The following is a 25,627-nucleotide window of genomic DNA, read 5'->3' as shown; positions in this document are numbered from 1 at the left end:
TTAACTACAATTAGTTTTAGAACTTTCATTGGGTTAGGTTTGGGTTTGACAGCAAATGGACGTTTCGCAACTGTCAAATTGAGGTTCATAGACATTTTAGAGCAGCATTTTAGCGCCCATCAGTTTAATTATATTTTCGCTAGTAGAAATATATATATACTGGTTGGACTTTACAAGTGAAAGTATTAGTTTACCAAAAAATACACATTCACTGTAACATTTATACATCAGGCGTAAATAAATAATGATAAGTATATAAATATATATATTACTACATATAGAAAAGTTGAAATCATATAATTTTACTAGCACCTGCCAGATAATTTATATTTTCACTGGTAAAAATATATATCTACTGGTGAAAATGTATCCTGATATTATTTTACTGAAATAACATATTTTAAAAAATATTTTCAGGATAGATTCGATGCTGTTTTTTCTAGATTTTATCTTAGGAATAACCACATGAAACTGATTGAATTATTTATTTATTTTTCTGCATTAAATCAGTTGTAAAATTACCAATAATACAATCTATAAAAACGTTACATTTATATAATTTAGCCAGTGCTGTTGTTAATTTTTTGTTATTTCTTTGCTTCTCCCTTAGATCTGAAAATTTAGATCGAATACCTAAATTTACTGCTAGTAATTTACATTCGTTGAATGTTTCCTGTGCAAAATACATAAAAATAAATTGCTTCATAACTGCAATGCAAGAAATATTTATTTATTGGCAATTAATTTTAGTAAAACTAAAGATTATATTGTAATTAAATATAATCATGGTATTTATCTATATTGCTATTGTAAAAATATTCATATTAAATTAACCGTTTCGTTATTTTTAATTATTCGAGTGAGCAAATGATAAAAAGTATAAGCAAAATATAATTATATTAACATTTTTGTATATTTATTTTTATTTTATTTTTTTGTATATATACCTAATAAATTCTAAAAGTTTCTAGTTACGTGTGATTATCGCTTAACAATGTTAATTAAAATAATATATTTGTGTTTGGCAACCCTGTCAAAGAGAAGGTAAGCCAAAACAATCCGAAGAAGGTGTGTTCTAAACATCGTTATCTGTTTAGTTGTGTGGCGAGTGGCAATCGAGCTGTACGTAACATCGCTCGCTCTCCAATCACTTCTTTATTCAACTCAACTTCTGCACAACATGAAAGTGTTATGTGAGTATGTGCATACATACAAAATACACATCACTTATCACAAAATTCACGCTTTATCATGTTATGACTCCAGCGGATTTTGATTATTTCCTAGCAATTCGCGCAGCAGGATATCCGTTGATTAGTTAAATGCTTGCAACTAAATTATTTAAATTATTCGATGTTTATTTTGAACGTGTACTAAGTTATTTAGTAAATAATGACCTAAATAGATATCTAACGTAATATGGTGATGTTGTCATTGAATAAAGTTAATAAAAAAGTTACTTATACAGAGCTATTAAAAAATTTATGAATATATCATGCGTTTTATTAGTGCTTTGTTGTTGATAAAAAACTTAACTTAATTGGAAAAAAAATGGTAGAAATTTAATATAATCGCTATAAATAAAATAAACTTAATTAATATTAACTGTAAATGATTTTACCTATGAATATGTGTACTCAACATTTTGTTAAATTTTAATCAGCGCTACTTTTAAATATCAACAGTAATATAATCGTGAAAGTAAAAACACGCAACACGTATACATATTTTATAATTTACTCGATTCATAAATCCTAATATTATACTTGCTGAAAAATCATAGTTAAATATATACAAAAGTAGTAAAGATATTTATTATTTTACTTGCAGATGGTTTACACAAATATCATATTTTTCATATATTTAAAATTAATAGCTTATTTACCTCTATTTTTATAATTTCTTTTTCTGATAAGTTTCTTTAAAATTTTTGAATATTTATTTTAAATTCGTTGATGATATACTTAGTACTAAATCCCTTAAGTAATCATAAGTCAAATTTATTTATTTTAATATTTTTTTATAAAATAATTTTTTTTTTTTTAAATATATAAATCTGACGTTTTAAAACTATTTAAATTATAAATCACTTCTAACAATAAGTGTTTCAACAACCTAAAAAAATCATAAAAATTGCTGAATCTGTATAATTGAAAACATTTGTTTTACTTTAACGAATCATCAAATATTTTTGTCAACTCTAGTGGTTTTAAAGTTATATATGTATATACACAAACGTAATAATTCCTTAAATGAAAATATAATTTTATTTCTAAAACCAAACAATAAATTCGTCACAAATCTTTACAATGTTATTTCTTTTCAAATTTGAGTTCAAGATTTGTACAATATTGATTTTATCACCATTACTTATAAAAACTTATTATTATTTATGGTTTTATACAATACTTGGTATTGAATTGTTAAAAAAGCAGCATATAATGGTAGTAATTAATTTTTAGATATGGATTAAAAATATATTATGCAACAGAAACATTATTATCGATCTATTCATTATGAGCTAAATAAAATGTCAATGCTATCCACAAAAAATCAGACAAAGCAACGACTGGTAAGAGAATAGAGATCGCTTCTCGGAACACAGATTTTATCTGTTCTTTTCGTTGCTATAATTAATTATAAATACATACCATTGTTATTAAAAATAAACAAGTCACATTAAATGACGTGCCAAAATAATTCATAAATATGTCTTAAGATAAAGGTCAGAACACAATAAAATGTATTAATTATTGAAAGAGATGCAAAAATAAGATTAACTGTCATTTTTAAAGATAATATCTAAAACCTGACAATAAAATAATTATAATTTTCACTACATAAATCTATTGTTATAATAAAGATCTTTAGACATAAATTTTCTAGATAAATATGACACTTAATTATATATATATATATATATATATATATATATATATATATATATATATATATATATATATATATATATATATATATATATATATATATATATATATATATATATATATATATATATATATATATATATATATATAATATTTTCAGCTCAGTATGTTTTATTTTCTATTATTACACAAAATCACATATTTATATATATGTATGTAAATGCAATTTAGCACTAACGAATCTATGACAGGCAAACAATAAGTATTCTATATTTAAAACATTTTATTTTACTTGTACTTTTTATCATTTTTAATTACTCACTCGATAATTAAAAATAACGAAACGGTTAATTTAATATGAATATTTTAACAATAGAAATATAGATAAGTATCATGATTATATTTAATTACAATATAATCTTTAGTTTTACTAGAATTAATTGCCAATAAATACAAATTTCTTGCATTGCAGTTATGAAGTAATTTAATTTTATCTATTTTGCACATCTTTATAAAATCGCTCCTAAACTCGTAAAGTCACATTTATCCAGACCTGCCGTGTTCACCTTAAGGGGTCCAACTTTGTATGTATAAAAAAAGTAAAAACCGACCTCAAATAATAAATATAAACTAAACTAGGTAGTTGTTTGAGATGTATGTATGTACTGATGTATTTCATATATAAGTTCCTTCAGGTTTTTTATACATACAAGAAATAAAAGAAGCGGAACATTGCCTTCAAATGCACCCGCTTTCTAAGTAGTACATTCACAATAAACATTAAATTTTAATTATTATATAATATTAATTATTAATATTATTTAAAGGGACAGATTGTAGTTTTTTGACGCAGCTCCGTTAAAATTTGTTTGCAAATTATTATTGACTTTATTGCTTTTTGAACATTTAAAAAACATTAGACACGAGAGGAAATATTCAACTAATGTAAGTACGCAGCAGTAAATTTAGATATTCGATCTGAAATTCAGCTACAGCACCAACTGAATTATTAAAATTGTTTTTATAGATTTTACTATCGGTAATTTGACAACTAGATTTAATGCAGCAAAATAAATAAATAATACATTCAGTTTCATGTGAATATTTCTAAGAAAAAACTATAAAAAACAGTCTCGAATCTATCCCGAAAATTTTTTTTTTTAATTTTGGCATTTCAGTACAATCATATCCTAATACATTTTCACCAGTAGATATATATTTTTACCAGTGAAAATATAAATTATCTGGTAGGTGTTAGTAAAATTATATAATTTCAACTTTTCTATATGTATTATAGTAATATATGTATTTACATACTTATCATTATCTATTTACATCCTATGTATAAATGTTACAGTGAATGTGTATTTTTTGATAAAGTTATATTTTCACTAGTAAATACCAAATATATTTTCACCAGTAGATATATATTTCTAATAATTTAATTGATATGCGCTAATGTGTTGCTCTAAGATGTCTATGAAATTTAATTTTAATAGTAGCGAAACGTCTATTTGCTGTTCAAACCCAAATCTAACCTAATGCAAGTTCTAAAATTAACTGCGGTTTTAAAAACTTTGGTTTAATTTATTTTAAATATTGTAGTATTATTGCGAATGATGTTAGGTCACAATTTAATGAATTTCTTATTATGTGAAAATATGCGTACTGGATCACCCGCTTGTGAACAAACTTAGTTTTAATGATACCGAGCAATAATTGCAGTTTTGTAATTAACTTGGTACCTTTATATTGTATTATATATAATATATAGCTTAAATTTTTAATTTGTATTTAAATGAAAACTAAATTAAATGTACTTACTTTTCATAACCAAAGTAACATTATATCATTGAAACAGAACTTTGTGCGAAATGATATATCCGCATAAGAGGCGTAATGTATACAGTATTCACGCCTTTATGCTAAATACATTCGCATGCATTGAAAGTGTTATGTACTATTTATGATACGTATTGTACAATATATAAATAATACACGTTTTGTTCTTATTGTGTATATATTGTATTTACCGATCGAAATCGAACCCACGCGCTCATGAATATTGATCGACGTATTTATTCACTCGGTCGAACGAATCGAGGAGGAAACATATAGTGAAAAGAATAACAATGCGCTAAGAAATTGCGATGAAAAGGAGGAAAATATTTGCACATCCAAACATGTCCGGCTTAATACAATAAACGAGAAGATTTCGAGATAAGTGATCTACATATTGTCACGCTTTATTTTCGCGACGGTCACACGAATGCACGATGCGGCAATAAAAATTAATTTAACCCATCATACGTACAATCTGCATTGTCGGCGAGCCACGGCAAGATTGTGAATGTGATTGGCCACGTGACAGTGTTTCATTGTTGTGTCGTTTTCATGTGAAACATCTTTGCGTCGACTGTGACTAAAACAGGATATGAATTTAGTCTGAATTTGCTCTTTTAATTAGTCTGTTATAATAAACTATTTTATTATTTAATTATTTAACTTGAATTTGTGGTAGTCAGTAGTTAAATTTAATACAAAGCACGATAACAATCTCTTATAAAACTATGTATACAGTAAAATAAAAATGTCACGTCTAGACTACTACATAAGACAGGTAAATTTTTGATAATATTATTTATGTAAACTCTGATTGTTCTAAGAATGTATCGAATTAATCCTGCATGGTAACGCCTTTTATACCCCACACTATAATATATATACATTACATTTATCTGAAATGATACACCTATCCGTTATTATTTTTCTTAACCTGTAAAAGTAAATTTTTTTATTCATGCTTCGACGCGTATTATGACAGGGCGACTGATTCGTGACGTGTGAGAGATCAATTTACTGCAATGAAATAATCGGCAGACTGAATAATTCCACAAATCAATTATGTTTGTCTCAATCGATACATTATTATAATATATGATATTAACTAAAGTATAGAAATAAAGAAAAAATAGCATATATTATTAAGTCAGTCAAATTACTTAAGTTATACAAGTTATATAAATAATGTTTTCGATTATGTGATCGGATAATAATTTATCAAATAAGGCTTAGTAAATTTAGTTTCATTCTGATTTTATAATATTTTAATACACAATCTATAAGCATTTTTTTAATATACATACATGTATTATGTTTCACCACCAATATTACGTATAATAACGTTTCATGCTTTTAATTTAAAAGTAATTAAATGTGGCATGTCTGAAATTAATTCTTTACGTTGCAAAGTTTAATTGTAATGCAGTAAAATGTTATGACATGACACAATTTGTAGTATTATATATTTAGAATACATAAATTATTATCATAGTTATATGTATTTTTAATATATATTGACCAACTAAGACGCATTTATTGCGTATAGTTTTAACAACAATATAAAATAGCAATTACTAGTGTTTATAATTAAATTTAAACGAATCATTAAAACACTGCAGTAAACAACTATAACTCCATTCGTCATCCATACTTTTATATAAGATTGGAACGAAATTTAGTCGCGAAATAATAAATATATTACAAAGTTAAAAATATTTACTGATTAGTTTTTGATCACGATGGATAAATATACGTAAACATATTAAAATGTCTGGTTTAATAAAATATAATTATCATGGCCCATAATCTTGTGACGGTTTGTTATTATAAAATACAACAATAGTTTCAACAGATTATAAATATCGTTATTTATTAGATATTTTTTAAATTAAATTGTATGAAGTTAACAAATTATTTTCATAGATAATAAACATAGAAAACTTTCAATTAATTTACACTACTTTTATGCAGTCTTAGTGAATAAAAAATTTTAAAAAAATGCTCATCGCATATCACATAAAGTTCTTGGCACAATACCAATTAAAACTATAATTATAGTTGAATATATGTATATAAAATATAATACAAATGTTTCAATCTAATTATTTCGGTTTAATTTAAATATTATTCTAATTTTGCTTTGGATGCTGCAGTTCCGCAGCTCCTTGAAGAATTCATTAATAATAATGATGTTTATTGTCAAAGTACTTCCTAGAAAGTGGGTGCTTTTGAAGGCAATGTTCCGCTCCTTTTATTTAATTTATGTATAAAAAGGGCTAAAGAAACTTATACTTGAAATTCATCAGTACATACATCTCAAATTACTAGTTTGGTTCAGATTCGTTATTTGAAGTCGAATACATTCCTGCTTTGAAAGGGGAAGTCAGGCCCCGAGAATTTGTCCCGGCTCCCCCCCACCCCTCTCGACAGGCCTTAATATCGGAGTAACACATTATATGCCTAAATACAGTCATTTTTCGTTGATTTTAATCAAATAAAATTCGATTCATTTGTTACTATAAAATTTTTATAATCAATAGTGTATCGTAGTGTAAATCTTTAATAAGATAATTTTACTCAAATAAATTTATTTACATGAAGTATGCCAATCAAAACGCGTGAGTGACACAATGCAACGATAACAAAGTTGTTACAATATTGTATCGTTGAACATACTTATGCTTATATATGTATATTTTGCGTTTCGAACAGTTCTTTCACCTATTGTGGTTTTAAGAGCTGATCATGATTAACATATAAATATAAACTTTCAATGTCATCACTCGATAATGACATAAAATAAAACGATGACATAATAGTTGTATACGTTATTGAGTAATACACCACGTTTCTTAGAAAATCTCTTTATTAAAAGCAAAAATAAACAAGCACCATACAATATAGTGCAATATGTTAGTTTTCGGCTCACTGTGTTACATCAGTAGGAGTTTTCAGGGCTCGCTCCTAATCCTGTTACAGTGCGTACAATAGCTATTTTTCACATCAGCTGTTTATAGCTATTTAAGCTTTCTGGGTCGCAGCCAATAAGTGGCCGAGTGGTTAAAGTGACATGCCATAATTAATTTGTTTACGTGACGTCATGCAGGTCCATTGACGTCGTTAACACAGCCCTATACATACCGTTCCAAGAACAATGATTTCTTTCAGTAATATACCTCTAAAACATGATTAAGCTTGTGTTAAGCTTTTGCCTGTTGAATATCAAATGTCGCAATAAAAACGTCACTTTAAAATAGTAACAGTGTTTCAATAGGCGCTGAATTATGAATATTATTTTTGGTAATCTGGTGCGTACTAAATATATTTATTTCAGAACCCACTGACGTAGAACGACTAAATATACATAAGATTTATGAATCAATTTAAAGCGTAATAGATCCCAACTTTTTTTAAAATATTATACATTTTATTTTTAAATCTTTCATAAGTGTGTTTAATACAATTTTGTATTGATAAAGAATATCGGCTAGCTTGACACCCCAAAAATACTACAATAAATTGGCAGATCTCACGCCACTAATTATATGTAGTTAACTTGCGTATTGTTGATGAATCCTGTATTTGTGAAGATTTCGAGAAGTCTTCGACGAAACTCGGCGACTCTTTACAGCTTCCAGGTTGAAAGTTTAACGCGGAAGGTTTTGAGGTTTTATCTTATAATTAAACTCTCAGTAACTTAATTTATAGACACCCCATAAAACAATTGCTATCGCAGGAGCTAGCATGACTCGGTTAAAGATCGATATTATCATTGTCTGACGGACCATATGGTGCGAAATACTATATGACAATCCCCCCCCCCTGATAACAGATACTCCTATATTTACAAAGTACTAAATTTTATTTTAATAACATGAATTGGTTCATATTGATAAAGTAGACTCCCCAATAACACGGTTATGGAGCGTGTACTCGGGAATCAGATTTTTTACAATGTATACGTACGAATGTCTATTCCCTCTCATTTGATGAGAGTGAAAGAGATAAGATCAAGCGGTGCGGCGATTTTAGCGCTCCGACGTTAGCGCGCGGGATTTAGTTATTAATTTATTTATTATTTTAAAAATTTATTATTTTTTATGTCTAATAAAAAAAAATACAATAATTATAAATATAAAATATTTATTTAAAAAAATTGAAAAGCATACATGAAAAAGGAACCATTTAACTATTCAATTTTATTTTAAAACATACATATAACATAAAATTTCCTTATCTTATTATTGTGTCAACTCTGCTTTTTCAAAAGCATTTGCGTATTATATAAATAATCGTTAAAATCCAAAACTACCTGTCAAAAAGGTATTCTCGTGTATTTTCCATGAAAATCTAAATTGCTACCGATAAGCAGTTTGGAAATCTTTAAAATTTAAATCGATGGAAATTTCATGGATGAGTTTGTAAAAGTACCAATTAATCTTAAATAAGATGTAATTTTGCCAAAGAATTATCTTATGTTATAATATCTTATCTTATGTAAATTTCATGAAATGCGTAATAAACTTATTGTAATGTCGGTGCGCTAATGTCCTGCGGGCTAAAGTCGGAGTTGTACTGTGCGCTAATATCCCGCGCGCTAACGTCAACGCGCTAATGCAGCGCGCTAAGTCGCTAAACGACTTTCATCCAATTGAAATTCAAAGGACAGTCACTTTCTTGGGTTCACAATACATTATTACCTCATTTTACATAATTACCTCATTTAACAGAGGTACTTGGGTTCACATTACATTATTATCTCATTGAACATTATTACCTCATTTGACAGAGGTATTTCAGCTATTTATTTCCTCTATTGCTGCCCGAGAACATTTCGACTATTTCAAGGACATGTGGCTTGATCAGACTTATACAGATTCCATGAGGTTTTTGCTCTTTGTGATTATAAAATAATAGCATATACTGACACCTAATTTTGATATTGGATAGTAGTTTATAGGCGTATCTTTTACTTTGCCATTTGTTTAAGTAAGGTGACCATATTGTGAAAATATCAAAAAGGGGACACTAAAAATAAAAAGGTTGGATATTTTTGTTCGAGGATAAATTGCTACGGGAGCTAAAAAGGTCATTTCGGAATTTTTTTTTCAAAGAGGTCTAAGAAGGGCAAAAAATGAAAAGAGGACGTCTGGTCATCTTTGTTAAATGCTCCTGCAATAGACAGAGAAAATTCCACATATCGTTATATTACTGTAGTATTTTGATACCATATATTCTGATTTATTATATTGAAATGTTGTTCTGCTCAAGATGCTTGAACCAGCCCAAGCAGGTAATGCCCGTCCGATTTATACTGCTGGCTTCCGTAATATACAGACGAGGGGATAAGCCTGGTCCTTCAATTATCTATAAGAGGTTCTTCCCGCGTAAGTTCAATGTCGAACGCGCATGAAGAAAAACCCCTTTTTATTATTGAGAGGAGAAGCTAAACCATACTTGACCAAAGTTTAAGAATCCTGTTGTGAAGACTTAATAAATGGTCTCGGCTTCCAAGTCTATCGCAGAATGTATTGAGGTATTTTAATCAAAACTCTCGATAACTCTAGCTTCCAGGTTTATCGATAAACTTAATAAAATAGTTTATCTCTACAAATCTGCGACTTGCAGGTGAAATTTTATACAAAATCTCAAGGACCAACGTGCTGTACAGAAGTTACATGATTAATGCTCTTGGAATTGTGCTAATTATATTGTTGAAATTAATTAGGACGTCATTGCTTCGTTTTTACTTCTAAAAATAAGCATTTAACATTTGCTGTTACACAAAACTACCGAGCGACGTCATCCACAAAAGCTCATATTTATAACAATAAATGCGGATACAATAAATTATTGTTTATAGGCAACTCAAACCCGCCCCTAGATTATATTAATACACCTCAAGGAAACGTTTAAAGAGTCTGGGAAAAGCAAATCCATTCAAAATTATAATAATCAATAAATTTATCACAACATTAGTATGAATTTAGATTTAGAGTTTCTAATATATCAATGGTGTATAGCAAAGGAAAGGAACATTATTTTCCACAAACAATTAATACACAATAATTGTTTCTTTATCATACACTGTATAAATAATTGCTAATCAATTAAAACATCATAGTAAATCACGCATGATTTTAATTTATACCATGTTTGCAAGTCCAATATTTTATAATTACAATTTCTATCGATCGCTACGGTTTAGGTTTACTATCTAACTTTTACAAATCTCACGGATGAATATCGAGTTAATATATGTAGGATTTAATAATGAGTTAATTATTATTGTTGTAGAAGTATATTGTTTTTGGTATGTATGTGTGTTAAAATGTATATAATAAACACCTAAATTCATGCGTAACACATGAAGTTACGTGTTGGTAAATTAATAATTATTATTGGTTGTTTTAAGCTTGGCTAAATCCATAATAAATGAGGACAATTTAAATGAGCAATATATAAAATAATTATTTGTGCATTACTATTGGACAGATTAAATGCGAGCGAGCATTGGTTAGAACGTGAACACCCCATGAATAACTCTATGCAACCTTTTCCGAAGAAAAATTCCGAAGATTTATCTTACATAAATGCACAAACAATTCGTTTTCTTGTTAAATCAGCATCCCTGTAAAATTGTAAATAAATCGATCCTAAAGTTATTTTTGCGAAATTTATATCAAAACTTTTTAAGCATTCTGTTTTTATAAAATACAACAATAATCGTCCTGTTCATAAATATTCAGGATTAATTTAAAACTTTCTAATTAAATTATGAATAATAAATAAATTATATTTTTTCATGGATAATAATTATAAAAAACTTTCGAATAATTTACCTAAATCAAAATTGATATAATTTTTTTAAAGAATTAAACTCGTTATTTCTTCATTACAATTTCACTTGCAATCCCATGTGTCAGTTTTGAAGAAAAAAACGGAAAAATTGAGATGGAATGAGCAAATAAGATATTAAAAATGATATACATATCTGTATTTTATGTAAATACATAATTTATTGAACAAATTTGGATTTTGGCTATAAATATATAATATAATATTACTTTCATTTTAAGTACATGAAATGATAATAAGAATGAAAATATTTTGGGAAAAAATAATAATAATTTCAGCAATTAAAATGAATAATGCTACAAAAGAAACACTATAATTGCAACAATTATTATAAACATGAAATAATAATTTAAAAGCAATTATAATACTGACCTAGTAATGTACTTGAAACTAGAAAAAAATCCTTGTACCTTCAAAAATTATATGCCATGTACATTTCTTGAATTATGCCAAAGAGAAACTACTGCATTATGTCTGGGAATTAAAGTGGATTGCCCACTCCTTCATATACATACACACATAAACATATATATAATACTATATAAGAACAATAGAATGAGTTTCCATTTTATATTATTAATCATTATATACTTTATCTCATTTACAGAAAACCACTACCAAGATGCCTATAATCAAGTATACCCTTGTCATTGGGACTCTTCTCTGCTTCGTAGATAACAGCTTATCAAAAATCGCTAACAATGAACAAGCGTGGTAATTGAACATAGCCAATTAAATCTATATAGTCTATGTAACTAGAGATTGATTTTTCTTAAATTAAACTTTAGGTCACAATGGTCTTGGTCGTGTGAGAAAGATGAATGCGTACGCAAGATGGGAGCTGCCGGAGATGACTTGACCCAAGGATCTTCCGAGGCTTGCCGATTAGTGTGCGGTCAATATGGAGGCTTGTGGCCAATACCAACCATCTTCACATCTTTATCAAAACAAGTGATACCGTTTCATCCAAGCTCAATAAGGTTTTCATTATATAATATAATATTAAGAGGAAATATGATATAAAATTTTATGAATGATATAAAATTCTTTAATATTTCAGTTTTGAAATGAACGATGATCTATCAACTGCAACTCAAGAATTCATGGTGAAAATGTTTGATATATTCAGAGGCAATATTCAAAGAGAGTGTAAGACTAATTGTACTATTCTATCTGATGCGATGATTGAGATTCGTTTAAAAATTGCATCTGATGATTTAACACTGACGTGGGTCACTGATGAGGCGTACACCTTAAACTTATCAACTAAAGGTTTTAATAACTTTTTATTTGTGTAAAGTTTGAGGTATGAATATTGCTGTCATAATAAATGTGAATATCCTCGTTATTATCTTATTAAAAAAATTATTGAAAAAATCATCTCACGTTATATGGTACATTTTTGCCTATTAATTTCAACTGTTTTACCTGCCTCTGGCTTTTATTAATGGGAATCTTCTATAAAAAAATTTTAAAGCATTTAATACTAATAGATTAAAAGCATCCATTAAGACTGTTAATGAGGTAATTCTCTGAAACAAGATGCTTGTGTTCATGAATGTAAAGGATATTTAAATCAATTGTTTTTAAAGACTAATTTTGATATTACATATATTGTTTGAGAATAAAACTACAGAAATTCACAATTTATTTTTTTAGTAATATTTGTACCTCACCTATACTATATTTATAAAAAAAAACATACATTAACATATGTTTCTTTTTAGGAAACATTGTTAGCATCCAAATTAATTCTGAGACGATATTTGGTGCGAGACATGGTTTAGAAACTTTATCTCAGTTGATCGTGTCATACTCTGCAACGAAAACGACTGCCGGATTGATCATAATATCTGAAGCCCAAATCCAAGATAAACCTGTATATCCTCATAGAGGTCATATGATAGACACAGCTAGAAATTTTATACCAATTTACTTAATAAGGCGAACAATAGACGGTATGAGTGCTAACAAAATGAACGTACTTCATTGGCATGCTACGGACACGCAAAGCTTTCCATTGGAGTCATCAAGAGTACCACAATTATCTAGGTACTAAATCTTTATTCTAATTCTATAATAATTATTTAAATATATGTAATGCTTTATCTTTTTCATATATTCAGATTTGGTGCTTATTCTTTAAATAAAGTATACAGCACTACAAATGTGGAAGATTTACTACATTATGCAAGAGTCAGAGGCATAAGAATAATCATGGAAATAGATGCTCCAGCTCATGCTGGAGCCGGGTGGCAATGGGGACATGCGGCTGGTCTTGGTGATTTAGTAGCTTGCTGGCAGCATCAGCCTTGGCGTGAACAATGCATACAGCCACCGTGCGGTCAACTCAATCCGGCAAATCCACATCTGTATCGCGTACTAGGAGATCTCTTCAAAGATATCGTCGAACAGTTTCCTCGAGAAGAAGTTTTTCATATGGGCGGTGATGAAGTATTCTTCGCTTGCTGGAATGCGACAAAGCAAATCACAGATCTTTTGGATTCGAGAGGAATGGGACGCGAGGAGTCAGACTTCATAAAACTATGGGCTGAATATCAAGCAACCGCATTGAGAATATACGACGAAGCTGCCGGACTAGAAAACTCTTCAAGAACACCACCAGATTTAAAAACTAAACCGAGCCCAATTATCTTATGGACTAGTCATTTAACCGAGCCGAAACATATTGAACAATACTTAGACAAAGATAGGTATGAAAACTATTTTTAAATTCATTAACATACATCTACGATCTACTATTATAATATTATATAAAAAAAAATCATAATAATGTATGATGCTATTTTATAGATATGTTATTCAAGCATGGGTCATTAAAAGTAGTCCGTTACCAGATGAACTATTAGAACTTGGATATAAACTAATCTATTCAACTAAAGATGCATGGTATTTAGATCATGGATTTTGGGGTATTACCGTATACCATCCATGGAGAGAAGTTTATGATAATCTAATACCGACAAATAAACTGGTACTCGGAGGAGAAACATGCATGTGGAGTGAATACGTCGATGAGAACAATTATGGTTCGACTTAAAATACAAATAACTCTTATTTGTAAATATAGTAATACAACCTAAATCTTAATTTGCTTTATTTTTTAGAAGCAAGAGTGTGGCCTAGAACTGCAGCTGCTGCAGAAAGATTGTGGTCGAATCCAAAAACAAATGCAAAGATGGCTGAATCGCGATTCACAAGACAAAGACAAAGGCTGATAACGAGAGGCATTAAACCTGAAGCTATTCAACCGATGTGGTGCTACCAAAATGGTGGGAAATGCGCGTGATTTATATAAAAGCACTGAATATTTAGCTTTTTACAAGCATATTCTGTGATAATCATTTATAAATAAATATATTTTAAAATAAAATAACATTGCCATAAATCTTACTAAATGCATATTTAGTCATAAACAATGATAATGAAATGATTGTATTATAATTATTATTTATTAGTCCAATATTATTTGTGATGACTTTTTTTATATTAAAATAATAATTTTATCTTTGTATTATATATATATATATATATATATATATATATTGATTTTGTTGTAATATTTTGTCACTATCTTTATATTGAGAATGTTTGATAATTTTCAGTTTTTGAGTGATATTTTCAGTTTTTGAATAATTATATACTAAATTTTTTTTCTATATAAGACTAATATGCAACAATATTATGTATTTTTTCATGTATTAATTAATATGTAAATGTTATATGTAATTAGCAAATGTATAATCGTACTTTATTGGATTACTGACCAAACCCGACTGACCAAAAATCCAAATAATGTGTTTTAATATAATGGTTGTATACTTTATGCTATTTTAATAATCAAAGTAAAACTGATTTATAAAAACAGAAGTTATTTTATTTATTTAAGTATACCTAACTATTATTTTAAGAAATTGCAAAATTAATATGGTAGAAGAGATTTTTCACTAAAAATCAGAAAATATATCTACCCCCCCCCCCCATAATTAAAAATTAAAATATAAAATAAATATTTTGTCAAAAAATTATGATCTTACGAGGTATATTCCGGAAGTAAAGATACTACGGGAGGAGATTTTAGTTGACCACCTTGGAGCAATACGATACAGTGGCAAGATGGACGTAGCGGCAGCGAAAGCGAATAAATACTTGTTTTTAACGATAACTCTTTATGACCATCGATAGATAGTTTCACAATTTCTAAACTTCAGTACAGTTTTGATTAAATGAAGGCAAAAAATTCGTCAGGTCCTATATTTATTTTAGCTTGTATGTATAAATAAATTAAGAACCTTATTGCACAGCAAACTTTAAATAAAAAAAATATTTTCTCCGATGAATGAAAAATTACGAATGTGACTTTCATACTCAAAAAAGACAAAAAATATAAAGACAAAAAATCTGAAGATATCATTAAATTTATGAGTTTGTTTGGAAACCGAAGTTGGATCAATCTTTATATTTTTTATCGCTTTATTTTAAATGACTTGAAAGTTAGAAAAATATGAATTACTGGCGTTAATCTACACCGGGAAAGTGAATGTTATAACCGGTCTAATTAGCTGTTTATATAGTGAAAACATATGTATTATTGTTAATGCACGTCTTCTATTAAATATCGGTTTTAGGATTGCAATGACAGTAAGCCTTTTGCACCTAATTTATCCAATATGTCAAGTAAATTTAATTTTGGAGTTCAGATGTATACTCAGATTTTTGAGACTAATTCTTCATTTAATGCAGTTTCTTTGTTCACTTTTAAGATGTGTGTGCAAGGCTTATTTGCAAGTTGTAAAAGTTATTGAGTCGGCTTTCTCTTGGCTTATATAGTTTGCCATTCAATAAAATAATTATTCAGTTTTTTTTAAGATTTATGTAGCTTAATTTCAATTTTTAAGAACTAGTTACGCCGGCTATGTCGTCATAACTAGTTCTTACGGTCTTATAATAGATAGTAGTTTTAGTTTCTTATTTTAATAAATAAAAGTGATGTGAAATGTATAAATAACGATTAAGTGTTTATATTAATTATAAATATTTGTTTATATTAATTATAAATATTTCTGACGATTCGAAGTAGCGAGCGTTTTTTCAAAAACGCTCGCTACTTCGAATCGTCGGAACGATAATTGAAACGTACGGGGGGCAGTTAAGCACTTCCCTAGCGCGAAGGCGCACGATCGCAGGATGTACGCCGTCTCCAAGGGCCCCATTAAGATTGTAGCCAAGGCACGAAGAGGTAAGAGTCTTTGCGTCTTTCGAATATGATTCGGAATCTGATCAATCTCTCAAATTGCAGGTCTTTCACAAAACCTGGAACGACTGGAGACCCTCAGGGACCTCAACAGGAAACCGTCTCATTCGGAACAGTCCGAAGTCATTACGTAAGCATCATTGTCTTATTAATATTTGAATCGGCTGTGGCTCGTGCTCCTGTCGCGCCGAACATAACCTTAATTCGGTTTGGAGTTTGGCCACCGTTCATATAAAATTAATGCCATTGCGTTTTCAATTTTTTATGTGCAGCATTCCAAAGCCAGTTTTTCACTGCAATGGAAAAAAGTCGATGCATCAAAGGATACATCAAGACTCCATCACACCTCAACATGAAGAAATCATTAGATACATCAACGAAAGTGAGTCCCTGAGTTTTGTACTCTTATTTCGCTCATTAAAAAAATGGCTTAAAAACAATAATGAATTATAAATACAAAAAGACTCGTGACGTTTTGGCTCCATGTCAAGATTTACATAGACCGAGTGGCATTATCTAAAAAAAATATTTTTCAACTCAAATACTTATATTTTCTTGATCATTATCATAAATTCTATTCTGTAAATATTCAATAAACACGTTTAAAAAATGTATGATAAAAAATATATTATGCGTCGGTGAAAGTAGTCGATCGCTCTACTCGCACGGTAATTTTATATATTTTTAAATAAAAATTAATTATACGAGTAAACTATTATTCAATGGTCTTGGCCTTGCTTTTGGCTATGTGCCAACTTCAGTTCATTGTTTTAGCAACTGTTGGTGTAACAGAAAAAAATAAAAGCTTTTCACTTCCTTTGTTTATAAACATTTGGCTATAATTGCAGAATCGGTACAAAAGTCAGGCTCCTCGACATTATAATAAACAAGTCAATAAATATGAATTTATAATGAAAATAATATTTTTATTGAACTCAATTAAATCGTTGTTTATTATTGCTATCAATTTATACATTGGCAAAAAATTCTCGACAGTTATACGAATGAGATATTAAACTTTTCTACTAGTTATTATGTCATTCAAAAGTCCAAATCAATATTAATATGATATGAAATGACACTAATTTGCTTTAAATAATCATTAATGTTAGAATTACAAATACTGCATGTGTGAGTTGGCGACTCCTAACAATAGTTTTACAAATGATGGATAAACCTATAATGTGTTAATTTGAATTTAGGCATTGATATGTAATGCTTACACGATATATCAGTAATATGGCATGTCCGGACTTCTTACTGTGTGATCATTTTACCGTATTATGCAGAGATTCAAAAATATTCAAACAGCTGTATCATTAATGTGCGAAGTTGGTGTGTACAATTGTACACATAGTAAATGAAAGATCTTTCACTTATTATGAAATGTAATTAATTTTCATATTGCGATCATTTTCGAGGACAGGTGAGAAATGATTCTCACTTGAACTCAAATCCAAAATATCGCATAGTTGAAATATTAGAAATTTTGCTAGACATATTTTTTAATTACTAAAAACTATAATGAAAAAAGATTGGAATACTAGACTGAAAAAAATAATAATAAGTAAAAATATAAATAAAAATAGATTACTACAAAATTTCCAATTCTTTTATTTTAAAAAATAAAAAACAGGAAATTTTTTAAAAAACATTTAAACAAAAGACATGAAATATCAATAATACTAAAAATAAAACAAGTAAGCAACTTATAATTTATTATTTTATTTTATTTTAAAAATAGAAAGATCAGGCAAAAAATAATAAAAAAAAACGGTTTGTTTCATATGGAGTGAATTTTTATCGTGAAATATTTTCCACATGGTAAAAAGTCCCCACAGTAAGATGTCCACACGATAAAATGACCATGAATCGTAATATAGTCCAATTAATTCAAGCGATTTTCAACTTTAAATTATACGAAATAAACCTACTACAAGGCTTAAAAGTTCATGGCACCTTTATGATTATTGTAAATAACTCACAACAACTAGTCAAAATACAGGATACGACATAGAAACGGTTATTATAGTTGATGTTGAACTAGCAGTAAAATAATTATTAAGTGGTCCCAGTATAACTATCATTTTTTTAACACAGTAGACCCCCCAATAACATGGTAAATTGAGGACGTGCTATTTGGGTGCGTGTAGTTAGGGGACTAGAAAATACTCATACAATTTTTTGCAATATAGTACGTACGAATCATGCACGTGTGGTAAGATATCCTCCATTTAGCTCGCTCACACATAAAGTAACAGGAGCACATCCCAAATTTACCGTGCTATTGGGGGGTCTACTGTATATGATATCTTAACAGAAAACTAACGTTTCATGATTACTAAGGGTTGATTTACACGCTGCCAGTTGCTAGCATTCCAGCTGGAAATTGACTGGCGGGTCACTGGCACGCGACGACTGGCATTTACCGTTTACATAGTGCCAGCAAGTGATAGAATTATTGTTGCGAAAAAGCGCTACTCACCTTGCGCCAGTACGGTAGTGTAGTGGAAGGGAGAGCTGGAACAAAAATATTTGTCCTGCTGGCATGCCAGTGGCGCACTGGCTTCTCCAGTGACTGGCGTTAAGCGTTTACACGGTGCTAGCCGCTGGCAACCTCGACTGGCATCGTGTAAATCAGCATTAAATGAAACAATTCTGTCAACTCTATCCAACAAAGTCTGTTCAAATCCATTTTTATAACATTGTATAAAAAAATTAAAAGAATTTTTAATAATGAACCAGAGGAAGATATACTAGTTGTAATGGCTAATGGTGTTTTTGTGTTTTTTAGCTTGGAATCAGATAGCAGAATGTGACAGTGAGCCTACGTCGCCCTCTGATGAAGATCATAGTAATTATTTTTATTTTATATGCTTAGGGTTAATAACGGTTATTGCTTTCTAACCTCTAATTAAAGTCGATTGTTTTTTATTAATGTCAATATGCGTCAGTTTGGCGACCCAAGGCTTTAAAGATAAGCGCAAAAATATTATTATTTTTTAATAATTCATAATTCACTGATATACTTTTATTTATTATTTTTGCGATAATTGGATGTTTTTATTAAATGTTTTAAAAACTTATGATTTAATAATTTTTTAATAATAAAATACAAATAAGTCGACCTGGAAGCGATTAAATAATAACATTTTTTTGTAACGAGTTTCACATTTTCTACTTTAAAACTTTGCACTTGCACTGGTTGCAAAAAATTTAATTTGTGTGTGAAATAATTTTGAACTACTTTTTAATGGATTTTTATATTTTTAATTAAAGTCTAATTTTAAAATATGTTTATCCTATTTGTCTTCAAAGAGATTTTCAATAATATTATACATAATTTGTATTTCCATTGAAATTACCTATAGCATAAAAATGTAAAAAAAACTTTTTAATATATATTTAAAGTGAAAGTGAAAATTTTCAGCTCATTTGTATTGCATTGCTTTGATATGTACACTACTTGATCACAATATCCTTAGCTAGATCCTATCCGGTGACACCATAGAAATATACATTTTTTTATTTTCAGTTTACTCCATCAGTGTAGCGCCCAGTAATTTGTACTTCAAAGATTCAGGGCCAAGTCCGGTACTCCGTGACTTCAAACCTTTTGATTTGGAGTCGTGGTGGGGCAAGCGACTATTCCACAACATAACGAAATCGCTCTAGGAAAAGAACTCTTGCGCTAGATGTAAATCTATACAAGTACTGCGCCCCAATGTGAATAGTGGTAAAACTTCACAGTGATCTTCGTTCTTCAATTAAAGTAGTAACACACGTCAACATAAAACAAATACAAAACTGCTGCGTATTTGTTATCAAAATCGTAACTTTCATTATTTTTTTTAATTATTGTAATGATTAAATCAGTTGTATGGTTGATTTTTTTTAAGCAGCTTGGCATGTGCGCTAAAGTAGTTTTAACTGATAAATTATTTATATATATATAAAGGTAATAAATATAAAAAATATACATTTGAGTATATTGTATTTCACTGCACACATACATACACTGATAATTTGTCCTCTTCTGATTTAACCTGCAATAATTATATAATATATAATTAATATATAATTATGTTTGGCAGATATTTTCACGATAATGTGTAATCATTCATTAGTTGTTAATTTAATGATATAAGAGATTTTTATTACGTACGATGGAAGAAATCAAATAAAAGATATATCTTTATTCAGAATGTAATGTTTTGATTATTGATATTTTAAGAGTAATTCTAAATTACAAAAATATTTTTTATTGAAAAATCAAATTGTTCATACAATGGATAAGTTTTTCATACCATATAGATTCAAAGTTACAAATATACAAAATTTATTTATAAATACTTTCCTAAATCTTTTGATACTTGGAGACTAACATGTAACTCTCGGCATGTTTTAGATTTAGAACGCAATAATAATTGTTTTAAATATGAATCATATTTACTACAAATAATTATCGATTGTTATATAATATTACTAATTTGTAATATTGAATAAGCGCATATAAATATATTATTACATACAAAAAATTATAATTCGATATTATATAAGTATTATGTATTTTGAGAATGAATTTCCAGGAATTTAGTTTCCATCAATCTGCTTTGCTATCAATTTGGTGTCACAAAAATGATATGTTGTACGATGCGCATACCCAGGTTTTTTTTTTATTGATGTTGCATGATTTCTATTTCAGTAAGAGATTGTCCATTGTATATAATTCATTGAGGATGGTATGCCGAATTTATAATTATTAAAAAACCAACAACCATTATGCATGTATAATATTAGACTGACTAGTTAGTAAATGAAACTAATCTAAGGTGCAAAATAACGAGAATTTAAATTTGTCCGAGCACAAGTTTTTATAACCTGACTTTTAATTTTTGTTAATGGATGATATTGAATTTAGTGGATTTTTTGATATTGTTAGAATAACACTCGTTAAATTTTACAGCACACTTGATAATTTCATTGTTGATTTATATTCTTTTTTGCCTATTTGAGGTACTTAAACCGCTTCACGCTTTCACTGTAGCACCGTTGTCGGACTTTTTAGTATGTAAGTATTATTTCCTTTTAGCTATAGATTAGTCCTAGACATCGTTACCTCTAGTGCGCTACTTTGTCATCTCATAGTTCATTTATAGTATGTTTTTTCATATATTATTTTGTTTATGATTTTATAGTTTATAGAATAGTCTTATAAAATGTGGGAAAATTTAACAATCATTCTTCTATGATTTTTTATACAGTACACCAGATTTTAATGGTAGTATATTTTTTAGACTCATGCCAACATATTAATCGATCGAAATATGATATTTTATGGAACTATAGAAGGTTTGTTTTATCTCACAATTCCATTGTCAAGAGGGAATGTTTGCGAATGGAGTGTGAATTTTTATTTTATGTAGAAAAATATGTAATTTTTGATTGTAGATAGAAAGTAGATGCATTATTTTTGACGGGTGAGTGTGTTAATTGAATGTGCTAACAATTGGACGATGAATCTTTTTTTATTTTGTAGCTTTGAAGTACAATTCTATGTGATTTATACAGGTATAGGTTACGTTGCCCCTGTAACAATGAACTTATGTATATCAATTATTAATTACCAAATAAAAAATGTGTTATGAATATTTCATCTAATCTGTGCTGTGTTATGAAACTAAAATTTAAAGACTAAAATATTATGTATGTTTTTTGAAATTATTTGTTATTGTTGATACTGTTTTTATTTTTTGTATGTAATCTAAATTCATTGTTCACTACACATTTTGTTGAATCACTCACCATCAGAATTGTTAGTGTTTTTGATATTAAATTATATCATTTTTGAAAATATTGTTTTATTTCTTGAATGTGTTAATATTTTATTTATTCAATATATATATTTATAATGTATTGTACATGTTGGATAAGCAATATGATATGACAAAAAACGTTTTTACAGCATCACAATTTTATATAAATACTCGCTTAATTGTGGAATCTCATCTACAAAATAATAATTTATATTATAACTTATATAAAATATGTCCGAGATATTGTTCTTACCAAATGTTTAAAGATTGCTTTCTATTAGAGGTGAGTAAACATCCAATGCATCAGATTTTATCATCGTATTTCTTAATATCCGCCATGTGTTTATATTTTACTTATTTATATAATTACATATCAATGCCTTAAAGTCTAAATTTCCTAACTCAACTGTTGGATGAAAATGACAACAATGGCAACTTGTATCTTTAATCAAAATACACATACTCGCATATATGGTTGCTAGGACCAAAAATATACACTGACCTGAATAGTCTTTTTAATAATCACATTTTAATTATTTTGACCCGCAGCCAAAAAAGGTTGCCGAGACCTGCTTTAAACCATCAATATGTATTATATAATATAGATAAGGTTATGATATGATAAAATACATTTTTACAGTATCGCATTATTATAGAAACACTTCTCAAATGTGGAATCTTTCATCTGAAAATTCATCATTTATTATGTATTTTCATAAAATTTGTTGCCAATGATATTCTTACCAATTTTTCAAAGATTGCTTTCTATTAGAAGTGAGTAAAACATCCAATGCTTCAAGTTCTTTCATCATATTTGTCAGAATTGAATATCCGCCATCACTATTCTTCACCAGAGCCGAATCTATCATTATTCCGAGATTAATTCTATCATTGCATGATAAAATAGTCACACCGATACCTACAATAAAATTTAAAATCAATTTGTTTTAAGTTTTTAAGCAAAACAAATAGTTACCTGTTGTGCCACGGTGCGGTATAAAGAACGCCATTTTTTTTACTTTGTAATCTTCACAAATTATCACATCTGACGGACCAGGCAAATTGCTTATGACCATTGAAGCTTGAACGCTATTTATTAATGGTTTGAAAATAGATTCCGGGAATATCGATCCGCCAATTTTCATGACCCAATAGTTGACCTTAAAATATCAAGTAGAATATAATTTAAAAAAGTGAAAATTTAATAAAAATTGAAATAATAATTTTGCAAAAGTGTTGATACTTGAACTTACATAAAAATCTGCGCTGCAGCGTAGCTTACTGGTTTCATTACGTACAACCATCAATCGTTTCAGTATCGACGTGCAATTCTTATCTTTATCACTATTTATAAGCGGTATACTCAACATAGCAACCGAAAACTTATTTTCCATCTTTAATTTCGATTTATTGCAACGTTTATTTAACGAATTATCCGCGGAAGACATCCTCACTGGTACAACAGCCGTAATCATATCCGGTTTTTGCTTATCTATACCTTGATCCATGAAATACTTTTGAAAGCTTACTGATAAAGCTGTTATAATCAATTCTGAAAACGTAACACCTGGAAGCTTTCTTTTCAATCGTTTTATTCGGCCTACTAAACTTTCTTCGAGATTCTCGTCTGACACCCAAGATATGATTTTGTTGCCGATTAATTCTGGACCATGAACCATATTACTATCAGCTGGTCTTAAACCTTGTTTTATAAGCGTTCCTGGTGTTAGGCATAAGATTGTAACGAATTTAATAGCTGCTGTTATACATTTTTGTATCGGTGTTAATAATTTTCGTACGCTGAACAAATCGAATAGGTTGGCAATGCAATTTTTTATAGCTCCAAACTGTGAATGTTTAACCTTTTCGACTTGTGAAGTGTTTGTGGTGCCTATCGTATTCAATAGCAAATTTAATAATGCAACTCCATCACCAAGACAATGATGCAGTCTAAACAAGATTGGTATTGATTTTGTTCCTTTTAATGGTTGTTTACTAACCAGTATTTCCCAAGCAACAGAATTATCGACTGGAAGTGGAGAGTTTGATTTATCTTCTACGTACGCTTGTAATGTTTCTTCGTTCATCTCAATAGATTCGTCCAAGTCCATGTGCTTTATATAATCTTCTATATTCCTACATTTATTGTGCGTCCAAAAATAATATCCGTACTCAAAATTTTTCTTATAGAACATCTTCGGACATACCGAATCAGAACCGAATAATGTCGATAGAATACTCTTTTTGATCTTCCTCAAAAAACAACCATTCTTACAATGAGCCGATAATAACTGCGGCTCAACGTACGCTATTACATTTATTACACTTCTAGCATTATCATCTTCGACGGCCCAAACAACGTCTAAACTATCCATCGTTTTAACAAAATCTTTACCGTGCTTCTTCTTAAGCATAATAGTAATGATAAATTTATAAGCATAAAATGACAAATACATACTAATCAACAATGGCGAAATCAATATAAATACACCCAAGGAAACAGCCATTAAGAAAGACTGGACATTCACAAACTCGGGGCAATATAAAGTCACAACATTCTTCAAGTTTTCATTTTTCAGAAATGTACTATTCATCAAAAGTATTATTGCCAATGCAGTCATGATTCCGTATTGCGCAGCTGGGGAAAATTCATCTTCGATCCAATCGTCCAAAGATTTTGCCATGCGAATTGCTTGAGGTCCGTACATAGAACTGTTTAGCGTATAAAATACATTTTCAAAGAACGGGCTAGTCCAATTTTTGACAGAGTTTGAAGTGGTGTGACTTCCATGTTTCAATGCTATCCAATTCATTCCTAAAGAATTCATTATAAATTATACAAGGTATAATATATTACAGTGTTATGTACTCACTTGATATACGTGCAGCCGTTCGAAGAAACTCTTCGAGACTGAAATGTCTCCGAAGAAGCCTTTCATATATCTTTG

At 28.9% G+C, this 25,627-nt stretch overlaps 3 protein-coding genes across 4 annotated transcripts; 2 read left to right on the top strand and 1 right to left on the bottom strand.

Moving 5' to 3' along the window:
• The first annotated feature begins 1,062 nt into the window (after positions 1–1,062).
• On the top strand, positions 1,063–15,041 carry Hexo2 (beta-hexosaminidase 2). 2 transcript variants are annotated; one of them, XM_088198231.1, is made up of 8 exons: positions 1,063–1,193; positions 12,196–12,302; positions 12,377–12,568; positions 12,649–12,860; positions 13,316–13,640; positions 13,715–14,302; positions 14,403–14,638; positions 14,717–15,041. In XM_088198231.1, the coding sequence occupies exons 2-8, from the start codon at positions 12,211–12,213 to the stop codon at positions 14,896–14,898; spliced, it is 1,827 nt and encodes a 608-aa protein (XP_088054357.1). In that variant the 5' UTR covers positions 1,063–1,193; positions 12,196–12,210; the 3' UTR covers positions 14,899–15,041. The 2 variants fall into 2 exon arrangements, with proteins under 2 accessions (XP_088054357.1, XP_088054358.1); XM_088198232.1 differs by having other exon boundaries at positions 1,103–1,197.
• Positions 15,042–16,713: 1,672 nt separating this feature from the next.
• On the top strand, positions 16,714–22,717 carry LOC148229648 (MAPK regulated corepressor interacting protein 2). The gene is made up of 5 exons (XM_088197269.1): positions 16,714–16,848; positions 16,909–16,993; positions 17,136–17,245; positions 19,658–19,717; positions 20,399–22,717. Exons 1-5 carry the CDS (start codon positions 16,797–16,799, stop codon positions 20,536–20,538), a joined length of 447 nt encoding a protein of 148 aa, XP_088053395.1. The 5' UTR covers positions 16,714–16,796; the 3' UTR covers positions 20,539–22,717.
• LOC148229647 (uncharacterized) lies at positions 21,521–25,627 on the bottom strand. The gene is made up of 6 exons (XM_088197268.1): positions 25,553–25,627; positions 23,933–25,494; positions 23,656–23,839; positions 23,424–23,598; positions 22,933–23,364; positions 21,521–22,872 (listed from the first exon to the last, which is right to left on the bottom strand). Coding segments are annotated over exons 2-5 (1,920 nt in total). The 5' UTR covers positions 25,493–25,494; positions 25,553–25,627; the 3' UTR covers positions 21,521–22,872; positions 22,933–23,363.

The sequence above is a fragment of the Plectrocnemia conspersa genome, unplaced genomic scaffold (assembly GCF_051122295.1).
Source record: "Plectrocnemia conspersa isolate PC_06_02 unplaced genomic scaffold, ASM5112229v1 ptg000011l, whole genome shotgun sequence".
Taxonomy (NCBI): Eukaryota; Metazoa; Arthropoda; class Insecta; order Trichoptera; family Polycentropodidae; genus Plectrocnemia; species Plectrocnemia conspersa.
Note: the sequence above shows the minus strand (reverse complement) of the source record. Positions and strands in the feature narration are given on the sequence as shown.

Excerpts from the sequence above, each read along its gene's own strand:
- LOC148229647 (XM_088197268.1), bottom strand. The coding sequence starts at position 25,492 with ATGAATTGGATAGCATTGAAACATGGAAGTCACACCACTTCAAACTCT. Across the intron at positions 23,840-23,932 it reads GCTGCAGCGCAGATTTTTAT|GTCAACTATTGGGTCATGAA; the intron begins GTAAGTTCAAGT and ends TGATATTTTAAG. Across the intron at positions 23,599-23,655 it reads ACCGCACCGTGGCACAACAG|GTATCGGTGTGACTATTTTA; the intron begins GTAACTATTTGT and ends ATTTTATTGTAG.
- Hexo2 (XM_088198231.1), top strand. The coding sequence starts at position 12,211 with ATGCCTATAATCAAGTATACCCTTGTCATTGGGACTCTTCTCTGCTTC. Across the intron at positions 12,569-12,648 it reads TTTCATCCAAGCTCAATAAG|TTTTGAAATGAACGATGATC; the intron begins GTTTTCATTATA and ends TTAATATTTCAG. Across the intron at positions 12,861-13,315 it reads CTTAAACTTATCAACTAAAG|GAAACATTGTTAGCATCCAA; the intron begins GTTTTAATAACT and ends GTTTCTTTTTAG.
- LOC148229648 (XM_088197269.1), top strand. The coding sequence starts at position 16,797 with ATGTACGCCGTCTCCAAGGGCCCCATTAAGATTGTAGCCAAGGCACGA. Across the intron at positions 16,849-16,908 it reads TGTAGCCAAGGCACGAAGAG|GTCTTTCACAAAACCTGGAA; the intron begins GTAAGAGTCTTT and ends CTCAAATTGCAG. Across the intron at positions 19,718-20,398 it reads GCCCTCTGATGAAGATCATA|TTTACTCCATCAGTGTAGCG; the intron begins GTAATTATTTTT and ends TTTTATTTTCAG.